Source organism: Dipteris shenzhenensis, chromosome 18 (genome assembly GCF_047967505.1).
Source record: "Dipteris shenzhenensis isolate YYH24624 ecotype China chromosome 18, Dip_SZ_1.0, whole genome shotgun sequence".
NCBI lineage: Eukaryota > Viridiplantae > Streptophyta > Polypodiopsida > Gleicheniales > Dipteridaceae > Dipteris > Dipteris shenzhenensis.
Genome location: NC_141613.1, coordinates 10306493 through 10326729, shown reverse-complemented (window position 1 = coordinate 10326729; position 20237 = coordinate 10306493). Strand labels below are relative to the sequence as shown.

Here is a 20237-nt window from a genome sequence, read left to right as displayed (position 1 = left end):
GCCATTATTCCAATGGAAATGGCTCATGGGATGACCTTCAAATACCTAAAGTCTTCAACTGCAAAGTGAATTGAAACAGTTGATTTCACACGGTTCATAGATTGCCTACAGAAAGAATGCGTGTGATTTCGACCATTCCTGCAAGCTAAAAGACATGTAATGTCTGTCTCAATCACAACATGGCCCAAACTGTGTGCCCCTCAACATGAGTTTAGTAGAGTCAAATGAAGAATATCATCATGTACTAGGGTAGCATGAATCTATGAGTCACAAAGAGAGTTGGAAATATGTGAGGTAAGGGATACATGTCAAATTTTTGTGATCAAGGAATCAACTCCAAAATGAAATCTACCCCCAACAAGGTGATATGCGTGGATACCATGGAGCAAACTAGATCTTGGCTCACTCCAATCGGTTGACCTGTATTGCAGTAAATCCTTTTTGAAATTTTACTAGTGTCCAGTCGTACATGAATCAAGCATCTCCTCTTACAGTGGATTCAATGCATTAAACAAAAGAAAAATATCATTTTCCACCAGGAAAAAGCCAAAGATGATTGCTGCTATATCCCATGCCACTTCTTTCAAGAATGAGACCCTTAGATAGTCTCCCCATGTGAGGGCACATGGCACCTATGTTATATTCCTTGCTGCCTTTCATTTAACTCCCCTCACTTTGCATTAAGAGTGGCACTTTTGATTTTGTCCCTTGCAACCCCCTCTTTCCTAGCCAAGATGATATGGCATAGTCAGCCCTTTTGTTTACCTACAGAAGGCGAACGTCTCATGTGACCCTAGCTCGAGCTTACCTAACAATATGAAAGGAGTTTTCAATGCTATCAAGGTCAAAGGTCTTGGAACATGCTGCTCTTAGGCAAAAGTCTGGGCATAGTCACAAGGAAAGAGTATGGTATGCCGAAAGGCCAAATCCAAGCATGCTACCTCGGGCGAGGCAGGAACAAAGTTTTCGTCCTTTTGGCCTGCAACTTGATGCAACTCCCATGGACGTTTCTCCTCCCGAGCACCCTCTCTCAGCCCCTCCCTAAAACCCCTATAGCTTGACCCACCTAGTGCAGCAAATTGTTGCCCCTTACTTTTGCTTTTCAACTCTGTGAGACCTTGCATGGCCTTGTCTTGCTTTCCTTTCCCTCGTCGTTTCAGCCACCTCCCTCAAACTCCTCTTCCTTATCCTCTCCCTTTGCTCCCAAGATCTCCATTCATCGTCTTCCCTCTTGTTACTTTATTCTCACCTCCTCCGTCCCAACTCCCCTCCTCCGTTCCAACTCCCCTCCTCTTTTCCCTTTTTCCCTGTTATAGAGATTCCCTCTTCTCCCTCTCCAGCCCTACAACATCACCACCTTCGGGTGGGGGACCATCTCCCTTCCTTAGAAGTTCTAGTGTCTTGGCCAAAGGAATTACTTGACGGCAACCTACTTTGCCCTTTTCCTATAGAGGGAGTAATTTTATCCATGTAAAGGAGCTATTGGCAATCTAAAGTAACCTCTCCTTGGCTTCCAGTTGTTTGCCTCCAAAGATAAAACATGACTCCTAACCTCTTTGACATTTAAAGAATGAGTTAGGTCATGACCCGCGTCAGTGACTAGTGTTAGAAATGAAATCCCTACAGAGGGTATCGCGTAGCAAAAGACTGATAGAGTGTCCCAAGAATTACATGCGGAAGTGTTTCAATACAGAATAAAAACGATTGGATGGAGAGTACCAGATGGATTCTACTTTAGCCCACCTCAAGTCTCCTTCCTCCCCTCTTATGGTTGCTATCCCGAAGGTTTGGGTCAGCTTCAGAAGTACTCTTTAGAGAGTTCCCCCTTCCTCTTGTGAAGAGATTGACAGGAAGCCTGTCATGTGGGATGATAGCATACTTGATGAGCATGGCAGACCACTTGGTACATCTCACTATATGCAATGGCCTTGGTGGGACAGGGGCCCTGCCTCTACTGTGGGATCTTGGAAAGCTTTCAAAAAGCTTCCAGAGAACCATAAAGCTGAGTTAGTAAGCAATCTCAAGGGGAGAGTAGGTAGAATTCAGCAAATAGATGCAGCCATTCCAGTGGATACGTTTCTACTTGGATGGGAGCGTTCACAAGAGCGGGCATTCCTTTACAGGTTATTGCTTTTCATGTGGGATGATAGCATACTTGATGAGCACGGCAGACCACTTGGTACATCTCACTATATGCAATGGCCTTGGTGGGACAGGGCCCTGCCTCTACTGTGGGATCTTGGAAAGCTTTCAAAAAGCTTCCAGAGAACCATAAAGCTGAGTTAGTAAGCAATCTCAAGGGGAGAGTAGGTAGAATTCAGCAAATAGATGCAGCCATTCCAGTGGATACGTTTCTACTTGGATGGGAGCGTTCACAAGAGCGGGCATTCCTTTACAGGTTATTGCTTTTCTTGGTGCATATGACGATGCCTTGGTTTTGGAGGTTCTTGCGGGAGGCAGGCTGTCCAGATCCACACAGGATGTCTTGTTAGGAGTTGCTTTCCAGCCTGTCAGGATTGTTGGTTTGGTGGAGCATGGCTTCGACTCAGAGTGGTACATAGACCCTCATTTGTGCATGATTACCCTTGGTGCATGGAGATTATGGCTTTATGGAGGTGTTCTTATAAAGTTCTTACAGTGGGATCCTGGTGAGTGGGAGTGGATCTATGAAGGGCACTGAGAGAGAAGCCTCCCCTTCTTTTGTTACATTGTACGTGATGCAAGGAGATTTCAGTTGAGTTGTAGAGGTTGGAGGCCATCCAGAGTTCCCCACTGGGAGGGGTTTGAGATTTCTGTTGACATACGTAATAACTTTTGGAAGAGACTCTGGAAATCCCTTAGGAAAAAAAAAACCACTTTTTTCTTTTGGCTTTCTATTCATGGTGGGATTGCAGTGAACCTGTGGAGATCCAGGCGGAGCTGACCCTACTTGTCCTCATTGCTCTTCTACTGCGGAGCCAATTCAACATTGTTTATGGGACTGTAGATAGGCGAGGATTATTTGGAGGGGAATAGCCCGGATCCTCAGTACTTTCGTCCGTTCCACCTTCTTCATGACCCGGGGCTTTGTTGTGTGGCTCTCTTTTAGGGCCTCGGGTCTTTTATGAGAGACATGACTCCTCATGGGATTTATTGGTTCATCGCCACTTAGTGGAGTTATGCTCTCTTCTGGGTGATGTTCCAGCTTCACAGTGCATGCCTCAGTGGACACTTCTTGGGAGATACTGGTGAGTATTGCATTGTGGCATATCTGGCGAGTTAGATGTACAGAGGCATTGGACGGATCCCTCTCACACATTGGCCAGTATATGGACTGACATTATACATACACTGATGGCCATCTGGGCGACCATGCATGGGTCTTCTCACGCAGCCTCTACAAAGAGAGCTGCTTTCGTTAGAGAATGTAGGGGTTCACTCTTCTTCTCTGAGTCTATCACAGGGTTGAGATGGCGTTTCCAGCCTCAACCGTGGTTGTTTTCCACCTCTTTATGAGAGTTCTTCTCATGCATTGCATGAGGTATTTCTGCTTTGAGCTTTCTCTTGCTGGTTTTATTCACACTTAATGGAAGTCTCTTTTTTGGAAAAGAAAAGAAAAGAAGGAATCAAAACTTCTTTAACTGTGTGTACTTCACAACCATGAGTGTGTGTGCAAGCCGGTAAATAGACAGTGCTCCAGTAAATATATAGAATGGATCCACAATGGTGTTTTTTCGTCGAAAGGCAGACACAATACAAAAACGATGCAGAGTCCCACCAAACCGTGGTCCTCCAATCTTACCAAATGTTCTCCTACTATCAGCTTGGCACCTCTAGATCTTTGAGTCCGCATGCTCCTCTAAACTTATGTAGACTCCTGTGCTCCCTCCACCTTATTGCCCGGGTAGCTAGGTTGGCAGCTTCTCCAAGCTTAGTCTGCAGCCCTCCAGCCCTCCAGCCCTCTTCCGTCCTCCTGGATGTAGGCCCAGAAAATGCTGGTCTGCTGCTCCTTTCTGCTGCTCCAGGTGATGCCCAAATGGGGACCCAAAGCCCCTCTTAAATAGGGGCTAAGTCCTCCTCAAAATAGCCAACCAAGTAGGCTGACTTTCTGGTCTGTTTGTGCCAACCCTGGTCTGTGGAAATACTGGCTGCTGGCACCCCTTTTAGGGCCCTTGTAGACCCCGCCTGGCCACGTGGCATCTAGCCGGTGGCCCAGGCTCTGCAGCCCTAAATCCCGATCATCTGAGGGTCTCCTTTGGCCCCTAAAACCTGCCCATTTCATGCTTCTCAAGGTCCTGCTGGTTACGCCTCTGTTCAGCCTCCGTGCAGGCTTTGTTGCCCTCCATACAGCCCCTTACACTGCCCTGCAGCTTTCCATACAGTCCTTACACTTGTTGACACAGATCTGTACTGCATGTGACATAATCCCTTTCTCATCACAGCCCTTGTTTTCTGGATTTCCTGTGCAGCATGGACCTCCCCCCCCCTGGGCAATCTTGCCTGCCCTGCAGCTTTCTGTACACTCCGTACACTTGTTGACACAGACCTGTACTGCATGTGACATTATCCCTTTTTCATCACAGCCCTTGTTTGCTGGATTTCCTGTGCAGCATGGACCTCTCCACCCGTGGGCAATCTTGCCTCTATTCTGCCCTTCAGGAGGTGCCGTCTTTGCTAGGTACTCCCTTGTCCTTTTGCTTTGTCTGACTACTGCCCACATGTCAGCCACAACGCTGCCCATGTGGCAATCTCTCAAACCCTAGATACACCCACCGATGCACTCCTCATTTGAGGGCTCACAGGTGGGGAGCTGACCAACCCTTATCCAACACCCCTTCTTAATGATCCATCTTGGCCCGATCGCAATCCGTCGATGAAGATGCCCCAGTAGCACCCATGTCGTAGTGCTCTAGAACATTTTGGTGTGTCATAGCTCCTTCGCTTTTCAACAGTGGATTCTTCTCCGCCAGGTCTGGTTCCGCATAAGCACAAGAGTTTGGTACACAGGTCCATCCAACATAGCACTTGATGGTACCATCACCTTCAGTCACGAACCTGCCCGAGCACTCTAGGTAGCAGTATCTTCCAATTGTCCCCCTCATGATGGGTGAACAGCCTGAAGTCCTACCTGAAGTCCTCCAGGCACCAAGCTCTCAGGGTCTATTTCAACCTATCCTCCGTCTGGCTAGGTCTGCAACCAAATAGCATACTCGAGACATTATATCCCAAGCATAAATCTAGATTACCTGGACAGTAAGTCTCCAACTGTCCCCCTCATGATGGGTGAACAGCCTGAAATCTTCCAGGCACCAAGCTCTCAGGGTTTGTTTCAACCCATCCTCCATTTGGCTAGGTCTGAAACCAAATAGCATACCTGAGACATTATATCCCAAGCATAAATCTAGATTAGCTGGACCGTAAGTCTCCATGTGTGGTTTTGTGTTGTCCCCCTCTAGGTCACAGGCTCCGTCTACTTTTGAGTCTTCAGGTCTTGTCGAAGAATCCCCCTTTGTATTAGCAACACTAGCCAAGCACCCAGATGGCTCCAGGAACTCATTACTGTCCATCCTTTACAAAGATCTCTGACTCCTCTCTAGACTATTCCTCCGGATAGTAACACTAGCGTCCATATACTTAGCCTCAGCAACACTGGGGGATGCCACCAGGAAAAGTCCCTCTTTGGCCCCCACATGAGCTGAGTTTGGCTTCTATGACTCCAAACTATTGGAAATATAGGATAGAATCACTCACACCTCACTCCAGATCTAGCTCATACAACACTCAGAGAGACGGAGAAAGAGATAGCCATAACTCAGATATATTCTTCCAATTGTGTGTCATAGCTCCTTCGCTTTTCAACAGTGGATTCTTCTCCGCCAGGTCTGGTTCCGCATAAGCACAAGAGTTTGGTACACAGGTCCATCCAACGTAGCACTTGATGGTACCATCACCTTCAGTCACGAACCTGCCCGAGCACTCTAGGTAGCAGTATCTTCCAATTGTCCCCCTCATGATGGGTGAACAGCCTGAAGTCCTGCCTGAAGTCCTCCAGGCACCAAGCTCTCAGGGTCTATTTCAACCTATCCTCCGTCTGGCTAGGTCTGCAACCAAATAGCATACTCGAGACATTATATCCCAAGCATAAATCTAGATTACCTGGACAGTAAGTCTCCAACTGTCCCCCTCATGATGGGTGAACAGCCTGAAATCTTCCAGGCACCAAGCTCTCAGGGTTTGTTTCAACCCATCCTCCATTTGGCTAGGTCTGAAACCAAATAGCATACCTGAGACATTATATCCCAAGCATAAATCTAGATTAGCTGGACCGTAAGTCTCCATGGGTGGTTTTGTGTTGTCCCCCTCTAGGTCACAGGCTCCGTCTACTTTTGAGTCTTCAGGTCTTGTCGAAGAATCCCCCTTTGTATTAGCAACACTAGCCAAGCACCCAGATGGCTCCAGGAACTCATTATTGTCCATCCTTTACAAAGATCTCTGACTCCTCTCTAGACTATTCCTCCGGATAGTAACACTAGCGTCCATATACTTAGCCTCAGCAACACTGGGGGATGCCACCAGGAAAAGTCCCTCTTTGGCCCCCACATGAGCTGAGTTTGGCTTCTATGACTCCAAACTATTGGAAATATAGGATAGAATCACTCACACCTCACTCCAGATCTAGCTCATACAACACTCAGAGAGACGGAGAAAGAGATAGCCATAACTCAGATATATTCTTCCAGAATCGTGGGCAGACAAAAGCTCAACGGGTGAGAGTGTACAAACAACCAAGAGATGTTGTCGAGCTGAGCCTACTTCTCTCCCTCTACGCGCTTGCCTGTGCAAGGCTGTAAGTGGAGGTGATGAGAAATGAGGGCAGGAGAGGGGGCTTTTTATAGGCATGCTTGGCCTGGAGAAAACCGACCAGCAGGGGGTCGGCCCCCTACTTGCAGCACCGACCTGTAGGCCGCCTCCACCAACCTGGTTGGCTGGCTTGGGCCAGCCCTATAAATGGGCCCATGTGCCCAGCACATGGGATGCTGATGCAGATCCTAGGCGCCGCCATTTCCTACTCCATAAGCCGTGTAGAAGGGCCGTGCCCCTCTTCTTTTGCTGCGTGGGTTTCTAGCTTGGTAGGACCTCTGCTCCCCTACCCCCCCTATAGTCCCCTGCCCCCTTGTCCCCTTAAAACGGGGGCTCACAGGTGGGGCAGTGACTTTTCTAACACAAACAACCACCCTTCTTCTTTTGATCAGCCTTCTTCTTTTTTCAGTCCTTCACAAAATGCCCTAGCTCATCATAAAAGAAGCATTTCTTCTCTTTCTTCTTCTTCTTCTTTTTGTTCTCTTCATTTGAAGAATCTGCTCCGTCGTCAGATGTTTCCTTCTTGGGCTTGCCTTCGCCAGGCTTAACCCTTGCCCAACCCTAGGAGGGGGGCATCGATGTGCGATGCTGCTTGGTGAGATAAAACCTGTGATGGAGTGCTGGAGACTATTGACATGTGTAGTCTGATGTGGTCTCGTGGTTATATTTTTGCGGCGAACAAGTAGCACCATCACTCCTGTGGGTTGTGCCTTTGGTTTGATGAACATGGAAGGAAGGTCCCCTAATGTGATCTGTGCCTTAGTCCGCTGTTCGAGTCCTTGGAGCCGCCGTCTCAGTGAGTCCCAACTGGTCGGTGCTTTCTTTTGGACAAACTCAATGATCATGCTCGAGGGGAGTCTAGCTGTGTGTCCTGATCTCCTCTATGTGCCTTGCGCAATTGCTCCTATGTTGGATGGCCTCGTGGATGAAGGCTGCTAAGCATTTTTGGTCTGGGTAGGACAGAATATTGGTTACAAAAATTAAAATTAGACATGATCTCAAATTCATGATTTACTAAAACCATAGAAACTAAGAACAAGGAAACAAGTGGGGGAGAGAAGAGAAAGAGAGAGCGACAATGCATGGGGTCCAATCTGCCCCCCCTAGATGGTGGCTCACGCTTCCTCATCTAGAGTATTTATAATATTTCTCACGCTTCCTCATCTAGAGATGGTGGCTCACGCTTCCTCATCTAGAGTATTCATATAAGCACAAGTAGCCAAAATTATCCCTCTCTTCCAAAATAAGGGATTTGCTTTACATAGCCTCTTGGCCCCAAAATTGATTTATGTCCTCTCTAAATATATTACTCAAAACTTTGCAATATTAAAGAAATACAAATTTGGCCCACGGCCATAAAAGATGCACCGTGCAACACCTCGATTGGTTCCCTCGCACTAACTCCAATCCTCGCCATGAGTTCAATCACCTGTACTCAAGCCACCAATTACATTAGTTATTAACAATGGATTGAACGAATCACCGAATCAACCAATCCCAACATAACCGCGCTCAAAGTACAATAATCAAGCACAACACCAATAACACTAGTGACATAAATATTAACATGGAAACATCCATAATACCGACCATGTAGCATGGTAAAACACAAGCTAGTTAGGTGTCCCCAACTAATCACACAAAGCATCCACTAGGACCCCTGTCGGTTTTGGTGCGCTCCTATGGAATACTTTGCCATAGTTACACTTGACTAAAATAAAATAAAATCCAAAGCAAGATATACAAAAATTATAATTTCCGTAACATCCCTCTTGCTTGGATTGCAACTGACCTCAGTTGCGTGTTTGATTATAGGAATTGATGAGGTTTGGAAAAGTTTGAAAGAACCGGTCAGGCATCCACTGAACATCGTCCTCGTCGCTTTTGGTGCGCTCCTATGAAATACTTTGCCATAGTCACACTTGACTAAAATAAAATAAAATCCAAAGCAAGATATACCAAAATTATAATTTCCGTAACATTGCTCTTGCTTGGATTGCAACTGACCTCAATTGCGTGTTTGATTATAGGAATTGCTGACATTTAGAAAAGTTTGAAAGAACCGCGCTCAGGCATCCACATCCACTGAACATCATCTCTCGGATGATTTTTAAATTTGAGCAAATATTTGCTATAGACATTTCCTTTTCGGGTTGAGATTTATTGACGATCAATAATGCATTCAGGTTCTAGTATTTCTTCTTCATCAACAATGAATGGAGCCTCTTCATAAATAGGATGTGTAGGTAGAGGTCCTTTGAAGGGCTTTAAGAGGTTGATATGAAAAACATTATGTATTTTCCAATTATTTGGTAATTCAAGCCTATATGCTAGATCATTGATTTTCTAAATCACCTTGAAAGGTCCATAAAGACGTGGGGACATTTTGATTACTAGCCATTTCTCAATACTCTTTAATCTTCTTTCTCAATCCATAGAAGTCATAATCACCTTCTTTAAGAAGCATGTGTTTTCGTTTCTTATTAGCTTGTTTTGTGTACTTCTCTTGAGTGATTGCAATGGCTTCTCTAACCTCTTTGAGAATATTTTGATAGTTTTGGGTAAATGCATCTGCTGCTTCAACTCTATGGGTCAATCGTGTGATAGGTATAGGTAAAACTTTTCTATAGATGATCTCAAAGGGTGCTGTCCAGTTGCAGAATGAGGAGTATTATTATAAGCAAACTGTAAGAGGTGAAGATATTTGTCCCAAGTCTTTGGTTGACTTCCCACATAAGCTTTTAACATGTCCAGGATAGTATTATTTGTGGCTTCTGTTTGTCCATTGGATTCTGGATGAAAAGCTGAGGAGAAATCTAACTTAGTGCCTAGATTATGAAATAATGCAGTCCAAAAATTACTGCAAAACTTCGAATCTCGATCAGACACTATGATCTTTGTTAAGCCACGATGGACAAAGATATGCTTGATGAATATATGTGCAGCTTGTTGAGCTGTTAAAGTCTTCTTGCATGGGATAAAATAGGCTTGCTTACTAAAACGATCCACTATCGCCCATAGCATATCATTTTGATTCGCTGTAGTAAGAAAACCTGTTATGAAATCCATGGATATTTATTTCCAGGATTGCGTAGCTACGAACTTAGCAACATCTTTTCTTATAGTAGGCCAATGAAATTCTCTTGCTATCACTTGTAAAGTGGCAGTCACTCCCCTATGTCCCATATATGATGGTTGGTGCATTTCTTCCATTACAATTTGTCTAAAGGGTCGAGTGATGCATAATTTCTTTTGATAAAAGAGGTATCCATCATTGCATGAATATTCCAATGTAGGATTTCAATTATTATTATCTAATTTGTTCCATATATCAGAAAATTTTGGATCCTCTTGAGAAGAATTCTTCATACCTTCGAAAGGCTGGGTCTTAGCAACTACATTCTCTTTACCAAGCTGATACTAAATCATGGACTGAAAACTTTGTATAAATGATGCCGATTTGATATGCCTATCAGATATTAATGACTGAGTCAACAAATGCTTGATACTTTGTTGATCGGTTTCGATAAGAAACTCAACTCCCATCAAATAATGTTTCCACATTCGTAAGGCATGCACAACAACGGTTAATTCTTTATCAGATGTACTATAATTGCATTCTGCTGGTTTTAATTTTTGGATCTCATATGCTATAGGATGTTCATCTTGCATGAGTACGGCTCCAATTCCATATCCACTAGCATCAGTTATACAACTACAAAGAATGGTCTAGAGAAATTTGTTAGTTGCAACACAGGAGCTTGCGTGAGAGCTTCTTACAAAGCTGCAAAGGATTTATCTTGACGCTCGGTCCATAAGAAATGCTTAGCTTTTCTAAGAAAGTCTATCAATGGATGTGCAATGAATGCGAAATTCTTGACAAACTTCCTATAGAAGCTACACAATCCTAAGAATGATCTTAATTCATGTATGTGTTGGGACTTAGGCAAAGTGAGTATACATTCAATCTTTTTTGGATCTACTCGAATACCATTGGCAGATACTATGTGACCCAAATATTCTATAAGAAACTACTCTTTTCAGGATTTATGTACAATTGATTTTCTTTCAAAAGTGAAAAGAATAACTTTAGATGTTTCTTATGCTCCTCAATGTCTTTGCTAAACACTAGAATATCATGGAAGAATACTACCAGACAATCTTGGTATTTAAGAAATATTCGATTCATCATTCTATTAAAAGTAGCTGGAGCATTAGTTAGCCCAAAAGGCATAACTAGGAATTCATAATGTCTCGTTTGAGTTCTAAAGGTAGTCTTGTATATATCCTCTTCTACCATACGAACTTGATGATAGCCAGATTTAAGATCAATCTTACTCAAGACCTTGGTCCCTTTAAATTTGTGTAAAAGATCATCAATCCTAGGGATTGGATATTTGTTCTTCATTGTGATTTTATTTAGTGCACGGTAGTCTATGCATATTCGATAGGTTCCATTTTTCTTTTTGACCAATAAGACAGGTGCCCCATAAGGTGAACCAGTGGGTATTATCAATCCTCTCTGTATTAGTTCCTTCACTTGCTTTTGAATTTCCTTTTGTTCAAGCTGGTTGACTCCATAAGGAGCCTTGCAGGGTGGAGTATTACCCAGCGGGTGATAAATCCTCTAAGAAACAATCAGAAAAAAGAGAGAAAATTTGAGTGTGTAGACTTAGCATTTGGCTGAGTAGCCGTTACCGTATTCACTAGAATCAAATATGTTTTCTCACGTTTCCTAATCGCTCTCTTGGCTTGTGTATGGTTGAGTAAAGGACTGATTTCAGCTTTCATAGAACTCTTTAAACATATTTCTTGTTTGTCCTTCTCAATCCACATATGATGCGAGTCATAATCTATCTTAGGATTATCCTAATGTCTCCATGGCATTCCTAAGATGATATAAACTCCTTGTAGGGGTGCCACTAGAAAGTCTCGTCTATCCTTGTAAGGTTTGGTTGAAATTTCTAGATCCTTGAGTTCTCTAGTGCAGTTATACTTCATCTTGGTGAAAGCAGCTTTAACTTTATAATGAGATGGGGACAACTCTAAGTTTAGCTTTGTCAAATCTCTCTCCGAAATGAAATCATGTGTACTACCATTGTCATGTAGAATAACAACTTCTTTATCCGTTAATGAAACCTTTCATTTTCACAAGATTATGACAATTATACTTACCTCCACCTTCGGAGTGGCTTGGAGTCGTGTCTCCCTCTTGCTTGGCTGCTTTGTTCTTGATCATATGTACTTTTGCTGTTGGAGTCTTCTTTCTCTCGAGACATTCAATTGCTATATGTCCCACCTTGTTGCACTTGTAGCACCTTATTTCCTTCTTCTGGAAATTTCCACCGTTCGGCTTCGACGAAGAATCTGTTTCTTGTGAAACAAAACGAGTTCAATGAATGAGGATGGAACATATTGATCTCATCTCTCAATTTAGATTTTAAACTTGTCACATACTTTCTTTGTTGATCTTGCTCACTCACTTTCTCTAAGGATTGTAATTGAATCAAGTTTGCCAAAACCTATCAGTGTATGTAGAGATCATTTCTTTATCGAATTGCCTGAAAATATCCCACTATTGCCTGGCTTTTGCTTTGAAGTGTGAGGGAAGAAAATCTCTCTTGATGAGTCTTTGAAAGACTTCCTAGATTTTGGTCGTCTTTTACTGTGCTTAGTGACATTCCACCAAAGTGCAGCACTCTCAACTTAATGATTTGCAACACATTTAATTTTGTCTTTCTCAGAGAATTTCTCCCTTTAAAAATAATCGTCTAGTTGACTGATCCAGGACAAGATAGTACATGCATCTTTCTTGCCATCAAAATTTTGAAATGAGAAATCTTTTCTACACGTTTCATATGTCCGACTGTCATGCCATTTCCTCACCCATGGATCCCAGTACCAAGTTGACCAAGTATGATCCCAGTGATCCCGTGGATGCCAGTAAGTACCGTAAGTTGATTGGATCTCTGATCTGGCTCCTTAAAACTCGACTAGATCTATGTTACTTCGTTGGTCTTCTTAGCTCTTCCATGCAGACACCTAAGAAGACTCATTGGGATGCTGGTCTTCGAATTCTTCGGTATCTTGAGGGGTCTTGCAATCGTGGGTTGTTTTATCAGTCCAGACACCATTCCAGGATCCAGCTTTCAAGTTGGAGGGACTCCGACTGGGGAGGTGATTGCGACACTCGCCGTTCGACCACTGGGTACTGTTTCACTCTCAGCTCGGTGGCCATCACTTGGAGCAGTAAGTGTCAACCGACAGTCGCTCTCTCGTCTACTGAGGCAGAGTATCCTGCTGCATGTTCCGCTACTTGTAAGGCAGTTTGGCTCCGCTGCCTGCTTAGAGAGATTGGGTTTCCACAGTCAGCCCCGACCGTCATCCACAGTGACAATCAAAGTTATATTGCTCTGGCCAGGAATCCGGTGTTTCATGCTCGTACCAAGCATATTGAGATCATGTACCACTATGTTCGGGAGAAAATTTTTGACGACATAATCCAGTTGACGTATTGCAAGATGGAGGACAACAAGGCGGTCCTCTTCACCAAGCCCTTGGTGCAACAGCAGCTTAGCGATCATTACAGCTCTCTCCGGATGATCCATGATCCAGGAGCTAAGAGGGGTATTAGAGTTCATCTCCTGTCTCCTTTAGTGAGGGCCTTGTTTGTGGGTCTGCCCACCCATGTGAGGGGGTGTAAGGGCCTTGTTTGTGGTTTTGCCCGTCCAGGAAGGCAGAGGGGGATCACCTTGATTGCTGTCCATGCACCTGGACCGTATAGATCAGGAGCATAGGCATACGGAGCCCGTATCTGCTCGTCACCAGTCCACGGTTGTTGCATGACAGCGCGGGGCCACACGGGCCTGTTGTGGGGGCACATGAGCCCACTTTGGACCTGTTACCAGGCTGCCACCAAGCCGCACACATGGTGCCTAGGTGGCGCCCTGCTTGGTGGGTATACATGCCCTAACCAGGGCCATGAGGCCCGACCTGCTGGTCGGCCTGACCCGTTGGCCCCTTGGTCGGCCATTCCCGCCCCTTCTGGTCGGTTTTTTTCAGCCAAGGGATGACCCTATAAATAGGGCCCCCTCTCCTCATTGTTTTCCATCTCACAGAGCACAGTTGTGCATCTACTAGCGGAGGGTTTTTCTCCAGCAGTTGAGGAGGTTTTCCCCAAGATCCTGTGTAGTCTCTCTTGTTCTCTGGTTTTCTCTTATGAGCGCTTGCTGTTTTCTTTCCGTTGTTGCTCCGCATCGCTGCATTTCTCACAGCCTCCTCCATTCCAATTGGATAGCAACACCTCCTTTGAATGGTAGTGAGGGCATTCCTTTCGAATGTGGGTGGAAGTATATGAAGGAAGGACGGTCTTACCGATTGCCTTTTACGAAGGGTCAAGGGCAATCTCTACTCCTTTATAAAATATAGAAAAATGATAGGCATGTTGCATCAAAATGCCCATGAAAATGAAGATACCAGAATCAAAGAGTTATTAAAATACGTCACTATGAAAATGACCTCTCCCAATACCATAAATGTTTTGCAATCGAGACTTCACCAAAAACATGGACAAGTCTATGAAGCAAAGAGAAACCATGAGCATCAATTGCACTCTCTTGCTGGATTGAGTTTTCTCCCATGAATATGTGGCAAGAATATGCTCTTGATTAACAATAGATGGACAAATGTTTGCCCTATGTAAAGATGCTTGCCAATAAATATACCTTGGGCCATTGACACCCAAGAAAAAACTGCCAATAAGGCACAAGAGAAACCAGCTCCCTTTATGAAATGATTGGCCTTGAACTGCAAAAAGAACCTTTATCGAAGGTATTAAGGTCCAAAAAAAACCAGCTAGTAAAAGGCACATGATTGCCAATAAGGTAAAGAAGGTGTTAGAATTAACTAGTCAACCTTAAGGTTGACCAGGCCAAAAAAACTTGGAAGAAACCTTAGTGGTAAGGTTATAAAGTTTATGCCACCTATCGATCACCTACAACTTTAGGAAGAACACCTTAGCCAAAGAAGAATTTGCAAAGAAACAAAAGGCCCATCATCATCATGGAACAGGGAGGAAGAATCGCTATTTTTTTTGTCTCGCTACAGAAAAAAGAGTCTAAGGCTTCAGCCAGACAGAAACCTCTCAGGCTGAGAGTGTTTGAGCAACAGAGACTTCTAGCTGACACCTCTGAGAGAAGTAGCAACGAACAATATGCTAGAAGTAAACTTCTCTCTGAAAAACGCGACAGAAGGATAAAGCCTTCTTGGAAAAAACATATGTATTAAGACTCTTTGCGGTGGCAGGAAAAAATTTCCCAGAGAAATATAGAAAAAGCTCCTGGCAGGGCCTTCAAACAGCAACTGGTATCGACCAATAGCTTAAGCGATGAGTCTGTAGACCATAAAGCCATATGAACCAGAGAAACCACTTTTTGAGAAGCTATCGACGACCAACAGCTGAAATACCACCTTCAGATGAAAAACGGGCAGGATAGCAGCATTAAAGGCTCTTCTTTTGTCACCACGAACTAGCAGTAGAGAATAGACAGCATTTTGGCACCTTCAGCCACAAAAAAGCTTTTGACACTATTGTAAAACCTTGGCAATAATACGAGTCGTGACTGGCAGCAGTCAAGTTTCCAAACTGGTGACATACAAATTTTCTGGTAAAACCTTGTGTAAAAGACCAACCAAACAACCAAGAATTGCTGCCTTGACAGTCTGAGAAGCAAGCCGAGACTCAAAAATAGCAGCAGATCCAATAACTAGGAAAATCGAAAATCTTCCCCACAATACTATGTGACTATTTCCTTGGAAAAGGAAGCCTAGAGTAGGCTAGAGGATAAAAGAGAGAGCTAAGAATGGTAAGTGAAGAGAGAAGGAATAGCCTTAGCTTGATACCAATGTTGAAGTTCAAGAGAGAGAGTGCCCTAGGAAGCATAATGCTCACAAGGGAAGGAGAGAGAGATGAAGATGGAGGGCCACAAAGTAGGAGCCAATCAAATAGATGAGATTAGCTGTCATCCTTATCAATGGAAGGCTAAGATGATCCACCCAACGCAAGGAGGTGACAATCTTTTTAAGTAGACAACCACGTCAATCATCACCTAATCCAAATTTGATCCACCCAATGTCTACATCTTCCAATCATGTTGAGATTTAACCCACTCCTATCATCCTGATGTACAAATCTCAATAGATGGACCCAATTGCCATCCCTGATGCATCCACATGCACGTGGAAGATCAAATTCTTGTTTGGCTTTCTGAGGATCGGGGCTTTTCATGGCCATCGTTTTTTAAGATCTGGAACGCTTTGCTTACGGCTTTGCTCCACGCCCTCGAACTTTTTGATGAAGCATTTGTAGAAGCTAAGGAAACCCATGAATGAGGTTGTTTACACACTGCCAAAGGGTGCCCAAAGTGTGGGCACCCAAAAACATTCATGGGCGGGCTGGAATGGGCACCCCCCATTACACACCAGCTGCCCATTGTGAGATCATTAGAAAATGGGTGCCCATAGTTGTCACCCTTTTTATGCACCGCCCAAGTAGAAACCCCTTTCGTCAAAATGAGGGCCCTGATGGGTGTGGAGCTGGGGGACCCAAATCGTGATGGTGATTGGATGAATCCAGCCTTGCCCATCGGTGTGCAGCAAGCTTGGCTGCCCAAGGAAGGCCTCTCTCAGGGCATGACATGGACTCCACGTTGGATTAAAAGGTCTAAGCTTGGGCACTATATGTGTGAAGAGGTTCCTGCCTAAACCTTAAATCGTGGCTTTCTATTGGTCGAAAAGGCTGCCCAACCTTGGGCGCCATTTGGTGTGTAAACAACATGAGTGTACTTGCTTGACATAGTTCGTCTCCTTAATCTTTTGAATGGCATCAATTTTGGATTTTTCGGTCATGATGCCTTCGTCGGAAATTGTGTCCTAGCAACACTCATGGGTACACACTTCTATGGATTGAGGGAGATTCGTGTCTCCCCTCTCCCTGCATTTTTGTAACACCTTTTGCAAACATTCCAAGTGTGTTTAGTTCGTGCTGTAGATTGAGAAATCATCCAAGAAAGTCGCAAGGAGAAAGGTTCCCATCATGAAGGGTTGAAACATGTCGGTACATTCTTCAACCTGCGTGGCATCACTTTAAGGTTCCCATCATGAAGCGTTGAAACATGTCGGTACATTCTTCAATCCGCATGGCATCATTTTACTAGAATATGCCTCCCATTCGGTGATGAATGTTGTCTTTTCTTGATTTCCTTGGCCAACATTATCTGATTGTACCCTGTATCCATCCATGAACCAATACATCTCGTGCCCCTCTTGAACGGTAACAGAATGGGTCTTTGATTGTCTGCTTGTTGAGCTTTCAGTAGTCACAACACAAACTCATACCTTGCCATTCTTCTTCGGCATGATAATGATTGGAAACGACCAATCGCTTCAGTTGACCTAATAGGTGAATCTTGCCTCGAGGAGGCGGTTGATCTCGTCCTTCACTAACTTGGCATAGTCGAGGCTCATTCGGTATCTCTGCTACCAGATTGGTTTTGCATCTGGAATGAGACCACTTGGGGCATGGGATTTTCGGTCCCGGATCAGTTGGCTATGGAAAGAGGTAGTCAACTCCAAGATCCCCCCAGGATCTAACTGCATCTAACATGTCTCACTGAAGCCCTTGTCTGTTTGGACTTCTACTAAGCAAAGTGTATTGGCATTGGTGATGGCTGGTGTATGGGATGCCATGGGTCGAAGGAGGATGTGGCCCACATACTCATCTCATGCCCGTCCATAGCTACAGCTTGATCCAGTCAATGTAACTTGGAAACAAATTCTGTTGGCAATCTTTGCATGCACCTTCTTGGCATTCCATTCATTGTTGAGAAGATCGCCTCCACCTGCATTTGATAATTATGAAATGATATGCTTTATGGAGGTGACCATACATTGATGGCTTGGGGAGGTTCTCTCCCTGCCCTCTTTGGATATTACAAAATGAAGTGCTTAACGGAGGCGAGACTGCGCATTTGACACATGGGTTCTTTTGTGGGCCTCTAGTCCCATCATTCCTACCGCTACTTTGTCACATGTTTGGTTACTGTCCAAACCTATGATTTTTGAAAATAATAAGTATGCGACCTGAACCTGATTGCTGAGTCTCTTTTGTTCTAGATATGGGTTCAAATGGGGCAGGTGTGTGGTGTGGACATCTCAGTTGCAGAAATCTGGAAGAAGAGGCTAAAGGAGATCAACATGGCAATCTTGCAACAATATGCTGATGGCTGAATGCCTCAAATAATTTTATACGAGCTCAAGAGCTTAGAAGAAACTTGAGACAACAAATGACTCAATAACTCTCACAAAAAATCTTCAAGACTTCTATCAAACTGAGCTCATCCCTACAGGGCTTGTTGCTTTTTACAATAATCATGTATAGCCACAAAGGCTTACCAATCACACACACAAATGACGATCTCCACATGTAATGTAACCTGCAGCACCGCCTAGATCCTGCCACCTCAAAGAAGCTTGTCTTCCTGCACGATATCCGGCCAGCCTGACCTCGCATGTTCACTAAGAGTCCTCCACCTCCCTGAATGCGTGGGAGTCGACCCTCAAAACCAGCTTCTGGAGTGAGCGGGGACTAGGGCGATCCTTCTCGACGTCTTTCTATCAATGTTTTTCCATGCAACTATGTCCATGTGGTTTCCCCTGCATGGACCAATCAAACTACCACTTCACGCTTCATTTCAACCAAAGAGGTTTTTTATTTTATGCCCACTCTCTAACCTAAGGCACCCATGAGGATGTCTTGCTAACATATGCCACTTTAAAGGAGGTCCTTGGTGAATGGGAAGAGGTTCAGGCTCAGGTTGTTAGGTGCCAGGCCATCATTGAGAAGATTTCTGAAAACAAATGGCATAGCCACACAGTCCATTTATTTTACTGGAAGCCATCTGAGCGGCTAGTTTCTTTTGGCGTAGATTTTATGCTGTTGTACACAGTAATAAATGCAAGTCCCTCCTTCCTGCGCCCAAAAAAAGGAAAGAAAGTCCGGGGGGGGGGAGGAAAAGAAGAAAGAAAATCTTGTATCCGTGTCCTTCTCACATTTTAATATTGTAGATGGATCCCTTTTATTGTGGTCCTCTGACTATACACTGTACTATCCTCAATTCACCCATAGTGCTTTTAAGATAAATAAATTGGGGGACCAATACGATCAATCTAAGGTAATGTATGCCTGACAACTTACAATGTTGAATTATGTTTATGGGAACATTTGTTACAGAGTCAAAGCAAAGTGCAGGTCATACTTTCAATCTTTATCTAATAGAATTCAGTTTCTTTTCTTTTCCTTTTTTATGATTAGCTTCCACATATTTTCAAACATCAGAGAATATTATTTCGTTTATAATTTATTTGCAGTGCTCTCACTCATTTATCTGGGATGGCAGGTAGATTTGGATATAACTAAGGAATTGGAGCATGGTCAGACAAATTTTGACTTTCCTGTGGAATCCAACTTAGAGGATCACGATCTGTACGAGGGCAACAATGATATCTACATTGATCTTCATGAGACAGCTCCTGGTCAGGTTCATGATGATCTTTACGAAAGTGCTTATGCTGTTTCCCCTAGCGAGTTAGAAAGGAAGTTATGGCAAGTCCTGGAGCAAAGGCAAGAAGAGGAGATATCAGAACTTGAAAATACTCTTCACGTGACATACAACAAACTTTCCGCAAAGGAAAAAGAGGTTCAGTGGTGGAAAGATCGCGTGTGGTGGCTAATGGAGCTCTCTTTTGGAAACAAGACAGGCGTTGACCAACCTGTGATATTATTGGAAACGCAGGAAGGCTCTGGTTTAATGAAATCTTAGGAATAATGGAGTAGCAAGTTAATTTTTGGTCAAAAGTAAGAAGCCTCCTAACACATAACATGTAAATTGATTTTATTTTGGTTTTCAATTAGTTTTAATTGCTGTCCTATTTTATCAGCTCCAATGCTAGGCACCGACAAGCACTTGGAAGGATTGCCTACTGACCGTGGCTGGTAGAAGAGTCTACTGTTCTCTCTTTTACAAAAGCATAGGATCTTTTCCAGTTCATTGGCCTAATCAATTTTCCTCCACAAACAACCTGAAAAAAGGCACAGATGAACTTTTCAGATGGCCAGGCAACATATGATATGAATACAATGACTCCTAATGGTTAGAGAGAGATTATTCTTCCTAGGTTTTCTTCTCAGCAAATACATAAGATCATAGAAATAGAAGTTAAGTTTAAAGACCCACTTTCACCTCTATCTCAAACAGGAGGACTGGAATTCAATGTCAGAAAAGCAGAAAATAGAGGATGCAGTAGATTTGGGGCAGTCTTCATATTTCCTAATCAAGTCC

The 20237-nt window shown here is 43.8% G+C and overlaps 1 protein-coding gene across 1 annotated transcript in view; it reads left to right on the top strand.

Annotated features, from left to right (window-relative positions):
• Positions 1-20005, top strand: part of LOC147890784 (uncharacterized) — a 50423-nt gene extending 30418 nt beyond the window's left edge. Inside the window, exon 4 of the mRNA XM_087389636.1 lies at positions 19296-20005. Within this exon, the coding sequence (XP_087245762.1) occupies positions 19296-19718 (423 nt within the window). The 3' untranslated portion in view covers positions 19719-20005. The remainder of the gene's footprint in view (positions 1-19295) is intronic.
• Positions 20006-20237: the final 232 nt, after the last annotated feature.